Source organism: Falco peregrinus, chromosome 1 (assembly GCF_023634155.1).
Source record: "Falco peregrinus isolate bFalPer1 chromosome 1, bFalPer1.pri, whole genome shotgun sequence".
Taxonomy (NCBI): Eukaryota; Metazoa; Chordata; class Aves; order Falconiformes; family Falconidae; genus Falco; species Falco peregrinus.
In genome coordinates, this window is record NC_073721.1 from 53,010,857 (window position 1) to 53,026,840 (window position 15,984).

At 38.4% G+C, this 15,984-nt stretch overlaps 1 protein-coding gene across 8 annotated transcripts; it reads left to right on the top strand.

Moving 5' to 3' along the window:
* The first annotated feature begins 14 nt into the window (after nt 1-14).
* ZBTB34 (zinc finger and BTB domain containing 34) lies at nt 15-15,984 on the top strand. 8 transcript variants are annotated; one of them, XM_055805182.1, is made up of 3 exons: nt 46-149; nt 8,335-8,461; nt 9,692-15,984. In XM_055805182.1, exons 2-3 carry the CDS (start codon nt 8,421-8,423, stop codon nt 11,211-11,213), a joined length of 1,563 nt encoding a protein of 520 aa, XP_055661157.1. In that variant the 5' UTR covers nt 46-149; nt 8,335-8,420; the 3' UTR covers nt 11,214-15,984. The 8 variants fall into 8 exon arrangements, with proteins under 8 accessions (XP_055661795.1, XP_055659233.1, XP_055657453.1 ...); XM_055804554.1 differs by lacking the exon at nt 46-149 and adding an exon at nt 178-7,092; XM_055805820.1 differs by lacking the exon at nt 8,335-8,461 and having other exon boundaries at nt 15-149.

Consider the following 15,984-nt stretch of genomic DNA (forward strand, 5'->3'; position numbering starts at 1 on the left):
CGCCTGCCGCACCGGGAAGCGGAAGCGCCGCCAGCGGAATCGGTTCCGGGTGCGAGTAGCTGTGGGAGCGGGCGGGAAGCGGCGGTGGGAGCGGGCAGGAGACGGGCCGGGCCGGGCACCCGCCATGTGAGAGACCCTGACAGCTCCAGGTGAGCAGCGGGCGGGCCGGCGCGGCGCAGCGGGCGCCCGGCCCGAGGGTCGGCGTGGCGCGCCCGCGCGGGACGGAGGCCGTTCTCCGGGGAGGGGGTCCCGGCGCGCTGACAGGCCCCGGCGGCCGCGGGACGGGCGGCCCGGACGCCGCGCAGGGCTCGGCCGCGGCCCCGCGCGGCGAACAGGGGCCCGGTGCCGCGGCCGGCCGGCTGCCGCGGGGCCGAGCGGCGGGGCGGGCCGCCTGGCAGCGGCTCTGTCGTCGGGAGCGGCCCCGCTCGGCTCCCAGCCGCCTCTCGCCGGGAGCGGCCGTCGCGTAACCTGGGTCCGCGTCCGTAGCGCCGGTGGGCTGGCCGGTGGGCAGGGCCAGCGCGGGAGCGCCTCGGCCCTCCGCCAAGCCGAACGAGGCATAAAGCGAGCGGCAGCGGGGGCTCGGCGGGCGGAGGCCGGCGCCGTTGGCAGCCCCCTCAGCCGCCGCGGGGCCGGTAGAGGAGCTGGAAGTTCTCGGGAATGCCCGATCTCTGCAGTTGCGAAGGCCCTTCAAAATCCCTGCAGGTGTGCACAGCATACAGCTCTGGATTTGTTTTATAATAAAACAAAGTTGAGAGTGAATTTGGAGCAAGCCTGAACGGTCTCAGAAACGTCGCTGTGGGAGAGCCCGGTTGCCAGCAAGGAAAGGTGGCGCGGGACAAGCTGCGCTGCAGGTGGCACATGTCACCGAATCCTCAACGTTTGGAATCAGAACGTGCCTGTGCTTCATTGCCTGTTCAATGAGAGCTACAAAGCGCTTAGTCTATCAGAAATAACAGACTGGGAAAATACTATGAAAATGTGTTCTTCAGAGCTACTTTAAATCTACCACAAAAAATGTTGCTGGGATCTAGAGAGCGTAGCTTCTTCGTTGCTTAAAAGAAACACTGGAGCCAAAAAGTTATGATTTGATAACTTTAAAAAAAAAAAAAAAAGTAGACCAGTTAAAACGCATAGTAATAACCAAGTATTACTTTGGTAGCAAATAACTTATTATTGTAATAGTAGAAGCTGCAAAAGCCCTGTCCCCCCTCCTTTCCTTCCCCACTTCTTAAAAGTTCTGGGTGTTTGAATATTGCAAGTTTCATCCTATCAGTTGTGGGGTTTTTATGCTGATAGTGGGTTCTCAAAGCATATGTCTCAAATATTCAGAAAATGTGGACAGTAACTATTTAGGATTACATAATAGGCATGTTACGAAATTTGTGCACAAAATAGATGTTTGTCATCATTGTAAGATCTTGCTGATTTAAAGTGTATGTATCATAAATATGCCCCCTTTTTTTATTTGTCTGTCACAGTGCTTTTGCTGATCTTGGCTATCTCCAGTTTGCCTTCTAGTAACTTTTCTTTTCTGCATTCAGAAATAGATACATACCTGTAACTGCTTTTGTAGTAACGTGGCTGCTAGAGCCAAAATTTAGAGGTTATTTGTATTGAGGTTTCTAATCGTTGGGTGGAAGTATGTTTATGCATCAATAGTTGTTTCATTTTCACTCTTTTAATCACTTCCATACAGGCAAGCAATTGTGAGGAAGACAGTTTGAGAATAAGGGATGAAGGTGGCCCTTGGACTTCAGTTTCACAACTGCTTTCTTTGGATATTTGCTCAAATAAGAGGCTCCTGCGTTTTTTCTATGAAATGCTAAATATGCAATTCCAATAACTTCCCTGCTGCACCATAGTAAGGATTGAGAATAGGTTTGTAGGGTTAGCAATATTAGCATGTGTGTATGTATATACATACATATAAATTAATTTGTTTTAATTTTGATGTTAAAATCTTCCACTCCTGCAAGTGGTTTTCTATTCATCATGTTTTGAATGTTGGTGAGGTAAAAATCAATCCTTTTCAATTTTTGTTAGCTAAAAGCATAGGAGTTTAATGTGTTTCTCACCCATGCAAATGATGGGATTGTGTTCTCTGACACTTCAGCAGGGCTTGCCTGACAGACACAAGCTTTACTCTTGATTTTGCTGTAGATGTTAAGTACTTTGAGTAGAGTATCGCCTCTCTGTCTGCAGAGGAGGAATAACAACACTGACTTTCACTGTGGTGTTCCGATATCTACTGATGAAAGTGTGCGAGAGCTAAGTTTTGTAGTAACTACGTGTCAGCCTGTGCTAACTGGCTTCACTTTCTGAGGAAACTGGGGGATTCCTGCATTTTTATGAGGTAATGTAGTGAGGTGTTTAAATTATTGTGTAGTTTCCACTACTATAACAGATTCTGTATTATAGTCTAAAATAGAAGTGAAGCAGACTCATTTCCAAAGATGTTTTCTGAAGAGTAACAAGACACGTTCACCTTTTTATTGTATGCTTTACTACAGATAATTCACTATTTCAAGTTTTGGCCAAACTGTCTGTATTTCCTTTGATTCTAGTGGGCATTTAAGCTTAGGTCAGACTTTCCCAAGACTTAAGACAGCTTGTGAATTATGTCTATAGAATGATTTGTGAATGGTTAACATTTGGAGGAATGAGGATTTGAAATCCTGTTTTGTTAGGAAATAAACTATTGTTTCCATAGCCAGGTAGTTTTGAGAGACACGGTCGTTTCTGTAAGATTGCATTGCTCTGTTACTGGCCTACTGGAAAAGTAGATCGGTTCTCATTTAGGGTTTGGGGTTTTTTTGGATGGATTTTCTGTAGACTGTTCAAAATGCTACTGAACTCAACAAAAGTATGGGCAGGGAGTTTATATGTAAACACAGGCTTGTGCTAGCTGTTTTAAATCATACTGGCAGTTTTATTTACCTGTTAGAGGCAAATTTAACAGAATGATGAGTTGAACTGAGCTGGAAAGAGTTTTGAGATTGCTGTAAGTGTAAAAGATGCCAAAAGATTCTATTGGAGAAGCTGCAAACAAAACAAAACTTCATGCTACAACAGAAGTATTAACAGAATTTTCTGTTATTCTGTAGCGTCTCTTAGGATCCGTGTATCAACTCTTTGTTAAACTTCCATCTGAGCCCATGACAGTTTATTTATCCTGAGACTCCAAATTTTCACGTTTATATGCAGCATTTTCTCTAGTTGTACTCTCCAGTGTGTCGAAGTTTAAATATGTTCTAATGAGTTTAAAAACAAGTAATACAAATCAACCTAAGCAAAGATTGTTGTTTGAGTTATTCTTCTATGGATAATAATGCTTCTAGAATTCAGCTTTGTAATTCTCTGGAAACCAAGAGTCCACAAAGGAAGAGTATAAGTAATAGTGATTTAGGAAATTATCTTGTTGGACATGACAAATACTTGAGCAGTGAAGTCCATACTTGTTTGATGTTATATTCAAGGGAAGCTTTGAAAGAAAATGGATGAAACTGTCACTTTATGTGTTCAAGGAGATTCTTGCAATTTTACCGCCAATCTTAAAGCCTATTGCTATGTGTCATTAATTTCTTTGGTTTTAGTTAACAGTCATGTGCATGTGAATTACTGCTACGAGATTAAGATGTAGGTGACCAAATTCAAAAAGAGTAAAGTTTTCAGTTTTTTACTTACTGTTGTGCTCTGATTTATGTGATGTTATGTTAAAAGAGCTTTTAAATGTTAGTTCTATGTAGTGCCGTCAGTTTAGAAAAATCTAGTTAGTACACAAAGACTTATTTTATATATCACTTCCATTAAGCTCCAGTTGTTCTCTTAAGTATCAAGTAGAAACATTTCCCCCAGTCATCTTTTCTGTGGTTTAAAGGAGCTGTTTTCAATTTGTAAATATATATGTCCATGAATGTCTATCATTTTAGTGCATAAATTACATGGAGAAGTGTGTCATTAGGTATATTTTCCGTCACCAGGAGGATGCCTCTGGCAGTGTGTTGTATAGACCGCAAAATAGACTGCGTGAATGAGCTGAAAATACACAAGGCTCTACTTTTATTATTTTTTGTGTGTTTATGAAAAAGACTCTAGTGCAATTGATCTATATTAAAAAAGAGTAGTATCTGATTATCTCACTTGAGATAAACAGGAAATAATTTAGTCTCCTTCATGATCTTTAAGGGCTGGAGAGTTCTTAAGAAAATGGCTGCTTGAATTTAGGAAGAACTGATGCAAAAAACCAGCACTACATATCTACATAGTACTGCTTATATTATTGTAAGTGTGTTGTAGTTCTGCACAAAATTATCTCAATTGTTGGGAAAGTAGCATTTTTTTCTTTTGGTTTGTTGTTTTTGGGGGTTTTTTTAATGACTACAATATTAAAATATGTTTTCTAGCTGTAGAGAAGCTTACCATACTTCAGGGGCCAGATTTTTAGTGAAGCAGCAGTGCTGTGTGTCATCACGCTATGTGAGGCCATCCGAGGGTACTGTGTCTTGACTCTTAAAAGATAATATAATTCTTTACTCTTATGAGAGGTGTAAACTGGTAAAAAATTATATGATCAGTTTCTTCCCTGTTTTCAGAGATTATTTAAATTGGACTGTCTTAGAAATGCCCTTAGACTGCAACAGATCTGATTGTAGTCTTAATTTGGTACAACTAGCATTAATTACTGCGGCTGCTGTAATCTGAACACTAAGGCAAGTGCAGACTGAAAGGAGCGTGAGGAAGATTTTTGCCCTAAAACTTCCATGATCACAGCTGATAGGATTACATTGCTAGGCTAAAAAATCTCTTGAATGATAATACATTTTTGCAGTGATGGTGCAGTAACTACTGAATCCTACAAAATGCAAGGGAGGAGTGCACTGATTTATAAATATGCCTGTTTCCTTTCTTGCTTTTTCTGTGTTCTGAGTAGTAATGCATGGAGTATCTGTTCCTGGTGTCATGGAGCACTTTTTTTTGTTTCAGTCTTAATATTCATTATGACCATCCTAACTTTTCTATGTATTTCTGTTTTCAGACACATGCTACAGCAGTAATCATTTATCATGTGTGTTTTTTCCCCAAGGAACCCACGTTGCTGAGCTAACTAAAGAAAATGCAAGGGATCTTTTCTCACACCTTTGTGTGAGTTAAAATGAGCATAATTTTATCATGCATGTGTCTACGAGAACAGCAAATCATACATTAGTGAGTGAATGAAATTAAACAGGTGCAGACTTAGAAGCAGAAACTAATACGACATTGGCAGACACACAGCTTCGTGTTGTAGTTATATGATGCTTCCCTGCTGCTACTATATGATGTCAGTAAAATTAAATACCAAATGTGTTTTGTCACCATCTATTCTTGTTTTTTAAGTGAAATAAGAGCTTTCATAGAACATAATTTTTAAAGTAAGTTTCTTCTGAAATCTAATGAGAAATGTTAAATGCATATCACTCTCATGTTCACAGGTTACTTCAATGAACACTTTTGTTTGAAGACATAGGGCAGCGATCCACTACTAGTAAACTCGTACTATGGTCTGCGTTTGCTGTATAAGACCCTGATGAATAAATGTAATACAGACGCAAAGAGAACTGATATGATGCTTTTGAGTGTGACTGGATCATCTCCTACAGAAATAGACAGGAGGCTCAACACAGAGCCCTGCTAAGACTTAGTGAACTTAGTTCTGGGCAGTGCTTTAAAATCAGAAAGCTTTCAGCCAATGTCTTGGACACATAATATCTGTGAAAAACTGAAGCACTTTCATCTACTTACTCGCAGGAGAGTTGAGAGAGGACCTATTCATAGACAGGTGCCCAGAGGTGAACTTAAATTTTACAGGACTTTAACGTAACATTACACTATCCCACAATCAGGGGAGCAAGCCAAAGCAAGACAAAATGCATTACTTTTTAACAGTGAGAGTTCCTAACATTGCTATGAGTTGTCTTGGTTCTCACTACCTCCCAAATGGTTGAGTCTGTATAATACAAATAAAACTGTCTTCATTCTGAACTACTATACTGTGGTCCTGGACCTAAAGAACACAGGTTACTTCTGTATGTGCTGAAATATGGAAGGTGCTGGACGTGACTTCTGAATACACATTAATTATTTTTTTCTTCACCTCTGCTAATTCTGTGTTGTGATGTAAATTAGTTATATTCTTACTGCTCCGGGAAGCAGATCTTCCTTATGACTGTCTGGTTAACTGTAGTGATCATTTTTTTCTTCAGAGCATACAGTGGATGTGTCCAAAGTTAATTTGTGTTTTAGAGTACCTTTCTGCTTCGGTTTAATGCTACTCACCTCACCCCAAAAGAGAAGAGGTTAGGGAGACACATTTCAATTCGGAGAAAGCTGTTAAAAAATAGGGCATTTCTAATTAGCTTTTTCAAACTGTAGTGATCTCCCAGGACTGTTTCAGAAATACTTCAACCATAAATCATAAAGTCTTGAAAGAACTACTGGCCTGCCAGCACTGATGAATAATTGAGTATTGTTATGGTACAGTACCCCACTGAACAGTATTTTGGTTAATTCTACTGGAATTTGATTATGGAACTGCTAACTTGATTCTGTATACAAATAAAATAAAACCTTCTTGTGTATGGGAATATAACCTAAAGATTACTTTTATTTTCTAGATAGTGACATTGGGGATTTATGTGAATAAATAAGATCGTTCTTCTAATCATTATTCATCAATAAAACATTGGTAGTGGTGCCTGCTTCTCTGACATGTGTAATGCCCAGATTTTTCCCCGGGTCTTGCCTTCCCAAATCGATGCAAGAAAGTGGGGGAGCCTGGTACTAAACCCAGCAAAATTACTGCAGTCTGCGCTGTTCCTGCTACAGTCCCGCCTACTCCTGAATGTGGTGTTCATTGGCAACCTCGTCAGTTCCAGGACCTTTTCAGCTAGAGATTGCAGAGTTTGGCTGAAAGCGAAAGAAGGTTCCCCTTCTGTCAAGTGCTGCTGCTGTTCAAAATTTTTGTTATTTAACCCCAGCTTTCTACCGATGTTTTCAAGATCACAGGAAGCATGCATCTTCAAGGAAGAAACTAAGGTGGAAAAGTAGTCACAAGTGCGTGCTGTAGCTTGTTCACTTTCTTTTTTTAAGAGCAGATGGGTATAGAAACTCATTGTCCTTAATTCATTCCTTCTGTCTGGACTAGTGCTAGCGGTGACAGTTTGTATTTTAATATTTTGTCTTAAGTTCTCCATTTTGTTGAGTAGGAGCCCCTAGGGAAATACAGGGCAAGGAAGAAGGCTGCTTTCTATAAATGACAAACTTTCTGTACGTTCTAGACACAAACCCCTGAGTCTTTCTGATGGGATTTGTGTGAGGCTTGACCAAGATCTGGTTCCTTAGTTCAAGGATCTGAAATGATGCAGGAACAACAAATCATTGCTGCTGGGGACTGGTCTTTTAGTTTGTACGCAGTCCTCAGCCTAGGTAACGTGTCACTTCAGGTCAACAAAAGCTCTTCCTCCACTTAGCAAGGAGAAGCTTAATCAGGGATGTTTTCGTGTTGCATCTGTGCATAGTTCATAAGCCCCACAAATTAAAGGTAATGACCTATGTTGGGTTTTTAAGGAAGCCTACTGCCCTGTTAAATGAGAGTGAAGTTGGCAAACATGGGGAGACTTCTGTCTTCCCCATGGAGTGGATGTATCTGCTAGGGACTGGAACAGTGGTCCTCTGCACAACATGCAGGGATGCTCAGAGTAACAAGGGTAAACCCCACTGTTCAGTTGGGGTTGGTTTGTGTAATACTTGATTTCTGACCTATGTCTGACTTGCATCAGCTCACAAGCTCCAAATCATTTTGTAGCTTTGTTCGCTGAATAAAAACTGTCCTGCCAAAGCTATCTTTGTATACATGGCTGCGGTCTTACCACTTTCTGGTTTATTCCTTTTCTCCTTCATCAGAGAAAAGAACATACAAAATGTCTTTTCCCCTGCTTTTACGTAACAACTATAAAATCTCAAGTGAAGTCTGATTTGCCCATTTTAATCTATGACACATCGGTAATTTACAGAACATGTTTAGCAACTCTGATAACCTTTTGAATGCTCTGTGAGAGTTTTTGACAGTTCTCTAGATCAGACATATTAGTCAAGTCAGGAAGCTGGCTGTCCTGGTTCTCTGCTGAAGAGACGCTCCATTTGTGAAGATTATGAATGTTAGTTTTGAGCGACAGCTGATACAGCTCCATTTCTTCCTTGTAGAGGCTTTTTATCATATTCCTGCCTGTTGATTTTGTTTTTAGAGTGCCTGAATTTTCATAATTTGATTTAAATTGTTCATGTGTCCCATTACAGCATGTAACATAAGACATAAATAGGAAAAAAAAATAATCCACTAGTATGTTGTGATACATTGGACATGCTTCCTGCATCAGAAGTCAATGGATGATGTTGAGATCAGTTTGTTCAATTGGAAAAGCAGGTATGGTGGCAATACTATGTGTTTGGACTTCTACATTAATAAGAACAAGGATAGCAATAAAAGACTGCAGATTCTTGGGCACTTAATTGGGGGCCCAGTCTTGGAAATGTAAGGTGATGTCTGCTACAGATAGACACTCTCAAGGGGGCAAGTGTGTGTGTGTTTTATAATACTCTGAAAAACCGGTAAACTGTTTTTCTTTAGATCTTGTCTTGAAATGTATACGCTTCTCTATAGCCTCTCGGAACATCCTTTCCCTGAGTATCAGGCAAGTTTGAGTTACCTACCCATGGCTTTTGAGTTAGGTTAGAATTTAAATGTCAGATCACTTCCGCTAGGAAACCACTGCTGTGTCAGATGAGCTTCAAAGTTCACATCATGGTTTATAAAAAAACCCCAAAACCTAAAATCACTAAAGGAAAAAAAAAATGAAAGTCTGTGGGTGGCTCTAATGCTTTTCCTTCAAATGCTGCCTCCCGTTGATGCAAATTCAATATTATCTGGGAACCTCTGACACACTGGGTAAATAGTTTGGAATTGAGTCCACGATTAAAATGTTTCCTTTCACTAGGTTTTCCTTATTTTGTGATGTGAATATTGAAAGATTGATTTTTACTTTTTAAAAATAATGATGGAGATTGTTTTCTAAGAAGGTAAATGTTTAAACAGAAATGTCATTGGTGTAGTATATTCATTGCCTCTGAAATCAGTTTGACTTATCTAGGCCTAAGGAATGGTGGGTTTTTTAAATATTTGTGTGTGTGTATGCAGACACACATGCACACATATGTGCCTGTGGCTTTCCTTTGGCAGGTTTTTCAAACTTGATGAAGCACCTTCCACAGATCATTCTTGGGCAATTTAACAATGCAGTTTCCTGCAAGTGTCAATGTATTATCTGGCTTGAACACCTACGAAAGATTCTGAAGCTTTTAAATTGTCTAGTGACTATGAAATTACTCTTTTGGGAGGGTGGGTGTATGTCTGCAGTTCTTACCAGAAACTGGACTTAGACCGTCCCAGGGAGTCTGTGATGTATTATAAGCAATTGAATTGTGACTGTTGCAGAGGGATAATTCAAATTACAGAAATGCAAGAAATGGGTAGATTCTCTTGTAACGCACCTTAAACAGATCTGGTGATTTAACTTCAGCAGGTGCAAGCATTTATTTTTGAAATGGAAAACTCTGTATTCACTCTCAGTTGTAAATCTTCTCATTTTTCTTTCAGATTACTCTTTACATCAGTAGAAATGGACAGCAGCAGTTTCATTCAGTTTGATGTGCCCGAGTACAGCAACACTGTTCTGAGCCAGTTAAATGAACTCCGCTTGCAAGGAAAGCTATGTGACATAATTGTGCATATTCAGGGTCAGCCATTTCGAGCCCATAAAGCTGTCTTAGCTGCCAGTTCTCCGTATTTCCGTGACCATTCAGCATTAAGCACCATGAGTGGCTTATCAATATCAGTTATTAAAAATCCCAATGTTTTTGAACAGTTGCTTTCTTTTTGTTACACTGGAAGGATGTCCTTACAGCTGAAGGATGTTGTTAGTTTTCTAACTGCAGCTAGCTTTCTACAGATGCAGTGCGTCATTGATAAGTGCACACAGATATTGGAGAGTATTCATTCAAAGATCAGTGTTGGTGATGTTGACTCTGTCACTGTTGGTGCTGAAGAAAATTCAGAAAATCGCAATGGAGTTAAAGACAGCAGCTACTTTGCCAATCCTATTGAGATATCTCCCCCCTATTGCTCTCAGGTGCGACAGTCAACAGCAGGCAGCGATCTTAGGATGGAAACTACTCCAGGCAAAACTCTACGTAGTCGTCTGCAAGAAGAAGGGCATTCAGATCGAGGAAGCAGTGGGAGTATCTCTGAATATGAGATTCAGATTGAAGGTGATCATGAGCAAGGAGACTTGATAGTAAGGGAAAGTCAGATTGCAGAGGTGAAAGTTAAAATGGAGAAGTCTGACAGGCCAAGCTGCTCTGATAGCTCTTCCCTTGGTGATGATGGATATCATACTGAAATGGTGGATGGAGAGCAAGTGGTGGCAGTAAATGTTGGTTCCTATGGGTCTGTCTTACAACATGTTTATTCGTTTACCCATGCCTCATCACAGGCTACAGGTGTGTCTGAAACCTTCGGAAGCCTGAGCAATACGAGTCCTTCGAGGTCAATGCTGAGCTGTTTCAGAGGGGGTCGCGCACGCCAAAAACGGGTATCCACTGGTCACTTGCATAGTGATGTTCAGGGCTTGGTGCAAGGGGCTGACAGCGAATCCATGGTGAGTAACCCAGGATATGAAAACAGTCCACGGGAAAGAAATACAAGAGGTCATTGGTACCCATACAATGAGAGGCTAATTTGTATTTACTGTGGGAAGTCCTTCAACCAGAAAGGGAGCCTTGATCGACACATGCGATTGCACATGGGAATAACTCCTTTTGTGTGCAAGTTTTGTGGGAAGAAATATACCCGCAAGGACCAACTTGAGTATCATATTCGTGGTCACACAGATGACAAGCCCTTTCGCTGTGAGATCTGTGGAAAATGTTTTCCTTTCCAGGGTACACTAAACCAGCATTTGCGAAAAAACCACCCTGGGGTAACAGAAGTAAGAAACAGGGTAGAGTCTCCAGACAGAACAGAAGCATTTGTGGAACAGAAAGTAGATAATGATGCTTCAGCTTCTGAAGCTATGGATTCTAGTATGGAAATTCATGCAATGTCTAACACATCTGATTAAAATACTACATTCTAAGTGCAACACAAACAAGCACATTACTAATGTATTTTTTAAATATTTTATTCTTTTAGTAATCTTCAGTACAAGTATAACAGCCTTTTAATTTTCCCAACCTTCTGGAAATCAGTTTGAAATGGTTTCTGGAGAAGACTACATAAGTATTCTTGAGGCTGGGTTGTTTGTTTTGTTGTGGTTTTTTTTCCCCCACTTTTGAAGATGCTCAAAATACAAGACAGTGTGCTGGGGAAAGGATAGGAAGAGTCTGCTGAAGTGTCCCTACGGGTTGATCTGGCAAGACACAAATTCCAGTGGAGAAAGATATTAGAATAAGATTGGCAGCTCTGCTGGATACACAAAGAAGCTGTAATTTTCCTTATTTTATTTGTTAAGTCCTGTTGCTGGTAATGAGTTGCACAGCAGTGGGGAGAGAGAATATTATAGCTTTGATTCCTTCTGTGTGTCACGATGAAATCTGTTTGCTTTTACTAACTGTTTTTGGTAGTTAGTCTGTTTATATATATAAATTTGCTTTATATATATAAAATGCTTTCACTTTTCCTATTCTGGTTGAGGTGAACGTAAAAGTATGTCAAGGTTTATACATGTACCACTCTTTCAACTGCTAGGTCTCCTCTCTGCTTAGGATTTAGGACTTCAGACTTCGGGAGGATGGTTTTGGTTTTAAAAGAATGTTGTTTGGTTTTCATTTTCTTAAACTATTACTTTGTGTGCAAAAGTGAGCAAAGTGAATTATCTTTTTTTAATAGCTTTGCTTTATAACATATGTAAACCAAATGCCATAAATCTATTAAATTATGGTTAAATTGTTGAGGGGTTTTGTTGTCTAGAATGCAAGCTGGACAACCTGTGGTGCTGACCTTTTTATATATATAGAGATAGATATATATATATATATAAAAAAAAAATATTAGCAAACCTAAAAGTAGCATTGTGGTTTTAAGTGTGTTTTTACTGGCCTCAGAATCTACCTTCATTTCGTACTGTAGAACCATACCAGGTAATTAAATTTAACTTCATCACTCTTCATGGTTGGTTAAAACCTGAGAGAGATGATGTAGTTTAAACTACAGTATTTCCAAGCAGTGTTTTAATAGGTCTCTTCACAGAGAGCTGTTTTCAGGTGCACATTGACTTCCTACTTAAAGCTCCAAGTGATATGTCAGCACTTGGAATTTGTACTTTTTTTTGTATTAAAAAAAAAAAAAAACCAACAAATACTCTATGGGAATTTCGAGCAATATGTCTGTTATTTCTTGTGTGAGTATTACAGAGTTGCTATGGCTTCCCTACTATTTTCAGTGGTTGTTTTCTGCATAAAGGAACTACCAACAAATTTAAAAATACTCTTAAATCTTTCTGTTTCACCAAATTATTTTTTTTAATACGGTGCTAACTTCATCATTTAGGTCAGTATAATATACAAAATGTGAAACATAATGGTAACAGTTAAGCGAAAGCAAAAAAAAATCCCCCAAAAACCCAAAACAAACTAACAAACCCAAAACAAACAAACAAACCACAACACAAACACAATAGCTTAAGAGACCTCAAAAGCATGAACTGGCAAACACTACTGTGTAAAATTTTACCTGATGAACAGAATTAAATTAAGCACATGCTTCTTTAAAATACAGGTTTTATATAATTGGGCCTTACGTTTTGTTTGGCAACTATTGAAAATACATCTGTGAACATGCTGTTAAACTCCTGAAATTTACAAAATGAAAGCTCATTCCTAAATTACAGGAAAGCAAAAAGGGTAGGTTTGCTATCTTGTGAAGCTTTTTTGGCTCCTGTGAAGTTGGGACGTATTTGTGCAGTAGCTTTATTAAATACACTAGTTCTTAATATTGTGACAGTCTGCAATAAGAATTAATTTCATTAAATACAAATTTGCAGTATAAACCCCACCTGCTCCACTGGAGCAGTTTCAGTTCAGTTGAGTACATAATTCGCCTCTTTGTCCTAAAACTGCCTAAATAAAGAGGTAGAAGGTGGGAGATGTTTGTTTCCATGTTTCTCTCCTTGAAGCAACAAGAGAACTTTTGGTTCCGGTAAGGGAAAGTGTATGTCTGTGTCTAGGGAAGGTAGTCTATATGTTTACCCACTTAAAAACATGTTGGTGTTTCTGATACTGTTTTTTTTCCTAAATGTTTGTTTTGAGTAATTAAATGAAAAAAAAAAAAAGTGTTTTGATAAATTAAGTTTGAGACATGCAAAATCCAAGAAATGTACAGTTATTCTTAACCCTTTATCTTGGACCTGTGCTGTGGTGCCTTTGGTGTGACTTTTTCCATGGAAGTATGAGTTGAGGATAGCAGGATATGGGTACTGATTTTATATTTCTTGAATTTCTCTGTGTCACAATCTTAACATTATTTAAATCTAGTTCTTTGTATTTGTAAATGTATTCAAATGGTTTGAGTTTACCAAAGAGTGACTTATCCAAAATTGTCTCTGACAAACACAAACAAAAAACCAACATCACTTTGATTGTACAGGTTCAGGTTCAAAACATTGCAACGTGACTGTTAAGGGGCAGGAAATGATGACTTTTTCTAAAAAATCATGATTCAGCAGTTTGTAAATTCTGCTTGCTCCTCTTTGTGTCGATACGCCATTTACCCTTTCCACTGCTAGCAGTGTTAATAATTATCAAGCCATAACACAGTACTGTAAAGTTCAGCAGTGCTTCAAAGGATGCATACGTAGGTGAGCATAAAACATCATCAAGCATTACATTTACACTTACAAAGTGTGTGACTCTGGTAGAAAACGAACTTCAAACCTGGCAACAGCAATTAAATTGTGCCTTGTCACATAATGGTATGCCAGGATTAACATTCTCATGAAACATGAAGCATTATCTGATTGAAGTTCATTTCACAAGTCCACCAAAACAGAGTATGCTGTGTTATTTTAAGTGAATTAACAGAAGTACTGTACAGTGTCTTTTGTCTCTGTACAGTTTTAAGTTAGCACAGAGCTGTTACACATTTCATGTACAATAAATGCAGAAGTCAATAAAATATGTGAAGAAATATTTGACAGCAAAATAAATCATGAAATTATATAGGCTGGTTCATAATTGAGTCTCTTCTTAATCTACCTTTTTAATTATAGACAAATGTGAAAACAGTGACAGTGTCCTTTCCTCTAGATGTTTAACCTGTTATGACAAACTGTGAAAATAGAGGATTTTATACCTTTGCTAATGTTTGTGGTTTTAAACAGTTATTTTAGTTTTCTTAATCAGTTATCTTCCATATTATTTCTTTTAAACTTGTAAATACATTTAGAAAATAGCTTTGTAAATACAGTATATTAAGAGTTCAGTTTGGTCAATAAGGCCTCAAGTTTGGCTCTGCTTTTTTAGTGTGAAATCTTTCAATAGCCTAAAGGATACTGTCAATTCACTGTTCAGCAGAATATACTGTAGGCCTAAATTGATAGTTCTTAATGCAGTCTTCCCGAGCATAAATTCATGGTTTATGCTGAAGCCTTTGGTTTACTTTTAGACAAAACAATAAGGCCTCTTAATATGTTTTGGCTGAGTTATGGGAAGAATAGCAGGAATAAAATCAAGGGCTGGGAAAAGATTGAATGAGCTTTACCTTTAAATATATATATATATATATATTATTTGAATTTTTGTATTAGTTTACTGTGATTCTTTTATTGTCATTTTTCTAAACAGGTTTCATATGAAACCATTGAAAGGGACTCAAATATGCAACACCTAATCTATTTTCCAAGGGAATTTTACCCTTGAATGGTGCTTTTTGACTGGTCAGGGTTATTTATTAAATTTTATATTTGAAAGTATTTGGGGAATTATGTAAATTCTTTATATGGATCTGTTTATTTCATGAATTGTAAATTTCATAATACTCAGTGATTAAATTGGAAGTTTCGTAAAGTCATTCAAAATGTTCAGTTTATAATCTGTGTGCATTTTACATATATTTTAACAAGTGCCAGAATAGTTGTATTTAATATTGTAGATTTAATACTACTTGCACATCCCTGTGACAGCATTAACTTAAGTTACGCAAGTTTACATGTAAAAAAAAAAAAAAAAAAAAAGCTAAACAAACAAGTAAGCCTGGGACACATACACATGTTCCTGTATTTCTTCAGGGGATGTGAAGCTAAGTATCAGTAGCTGAGCAGGTTTGCTTCTAGTTTATGCAAGTAACTCCTGCTATGGTAGATACCATAAACTGCTGTCTCCCATTTACATATGCTATGAATTCAGCCTTTGGGCTTGCGTTGCAAGCCTCTGGTTGTGTATCTGATTAGAGGTAGAGCTCTTGCACGATTTTAACAGTGTTTCGTTTCTGACTGAAAAATTGTATTTTTAAATAACTTTTATTTGTATGGTTGTTTTTCATGATAAATAATTGAACAGTTTGAATGACTTGACTTGTTGTCATTATCTTGCAATATAAACCGGTAACCTCACAACTCCACACTTCATCACCATATGAAGTAAATGAAGCTAGCTAAGCTGATGCTGTAACAATTAATAACTTGCCATTAAGGATTATTTTATAGCATGAATTTTAAAATATTTATTCAAATGATATTTTACTCTTGTATTCACTTTGTTTTTAGATTTGTGACATGAATATTTCAGTGCTGCTTTATTTTGTTCTGATGAATTTGTTTCTTGCTTGTAAATTGCTTTTTTTATGGTATAAAGTCAATGGGAATTGCTGTTTGTAAATTAAAATGCTTCTAGAGCAAA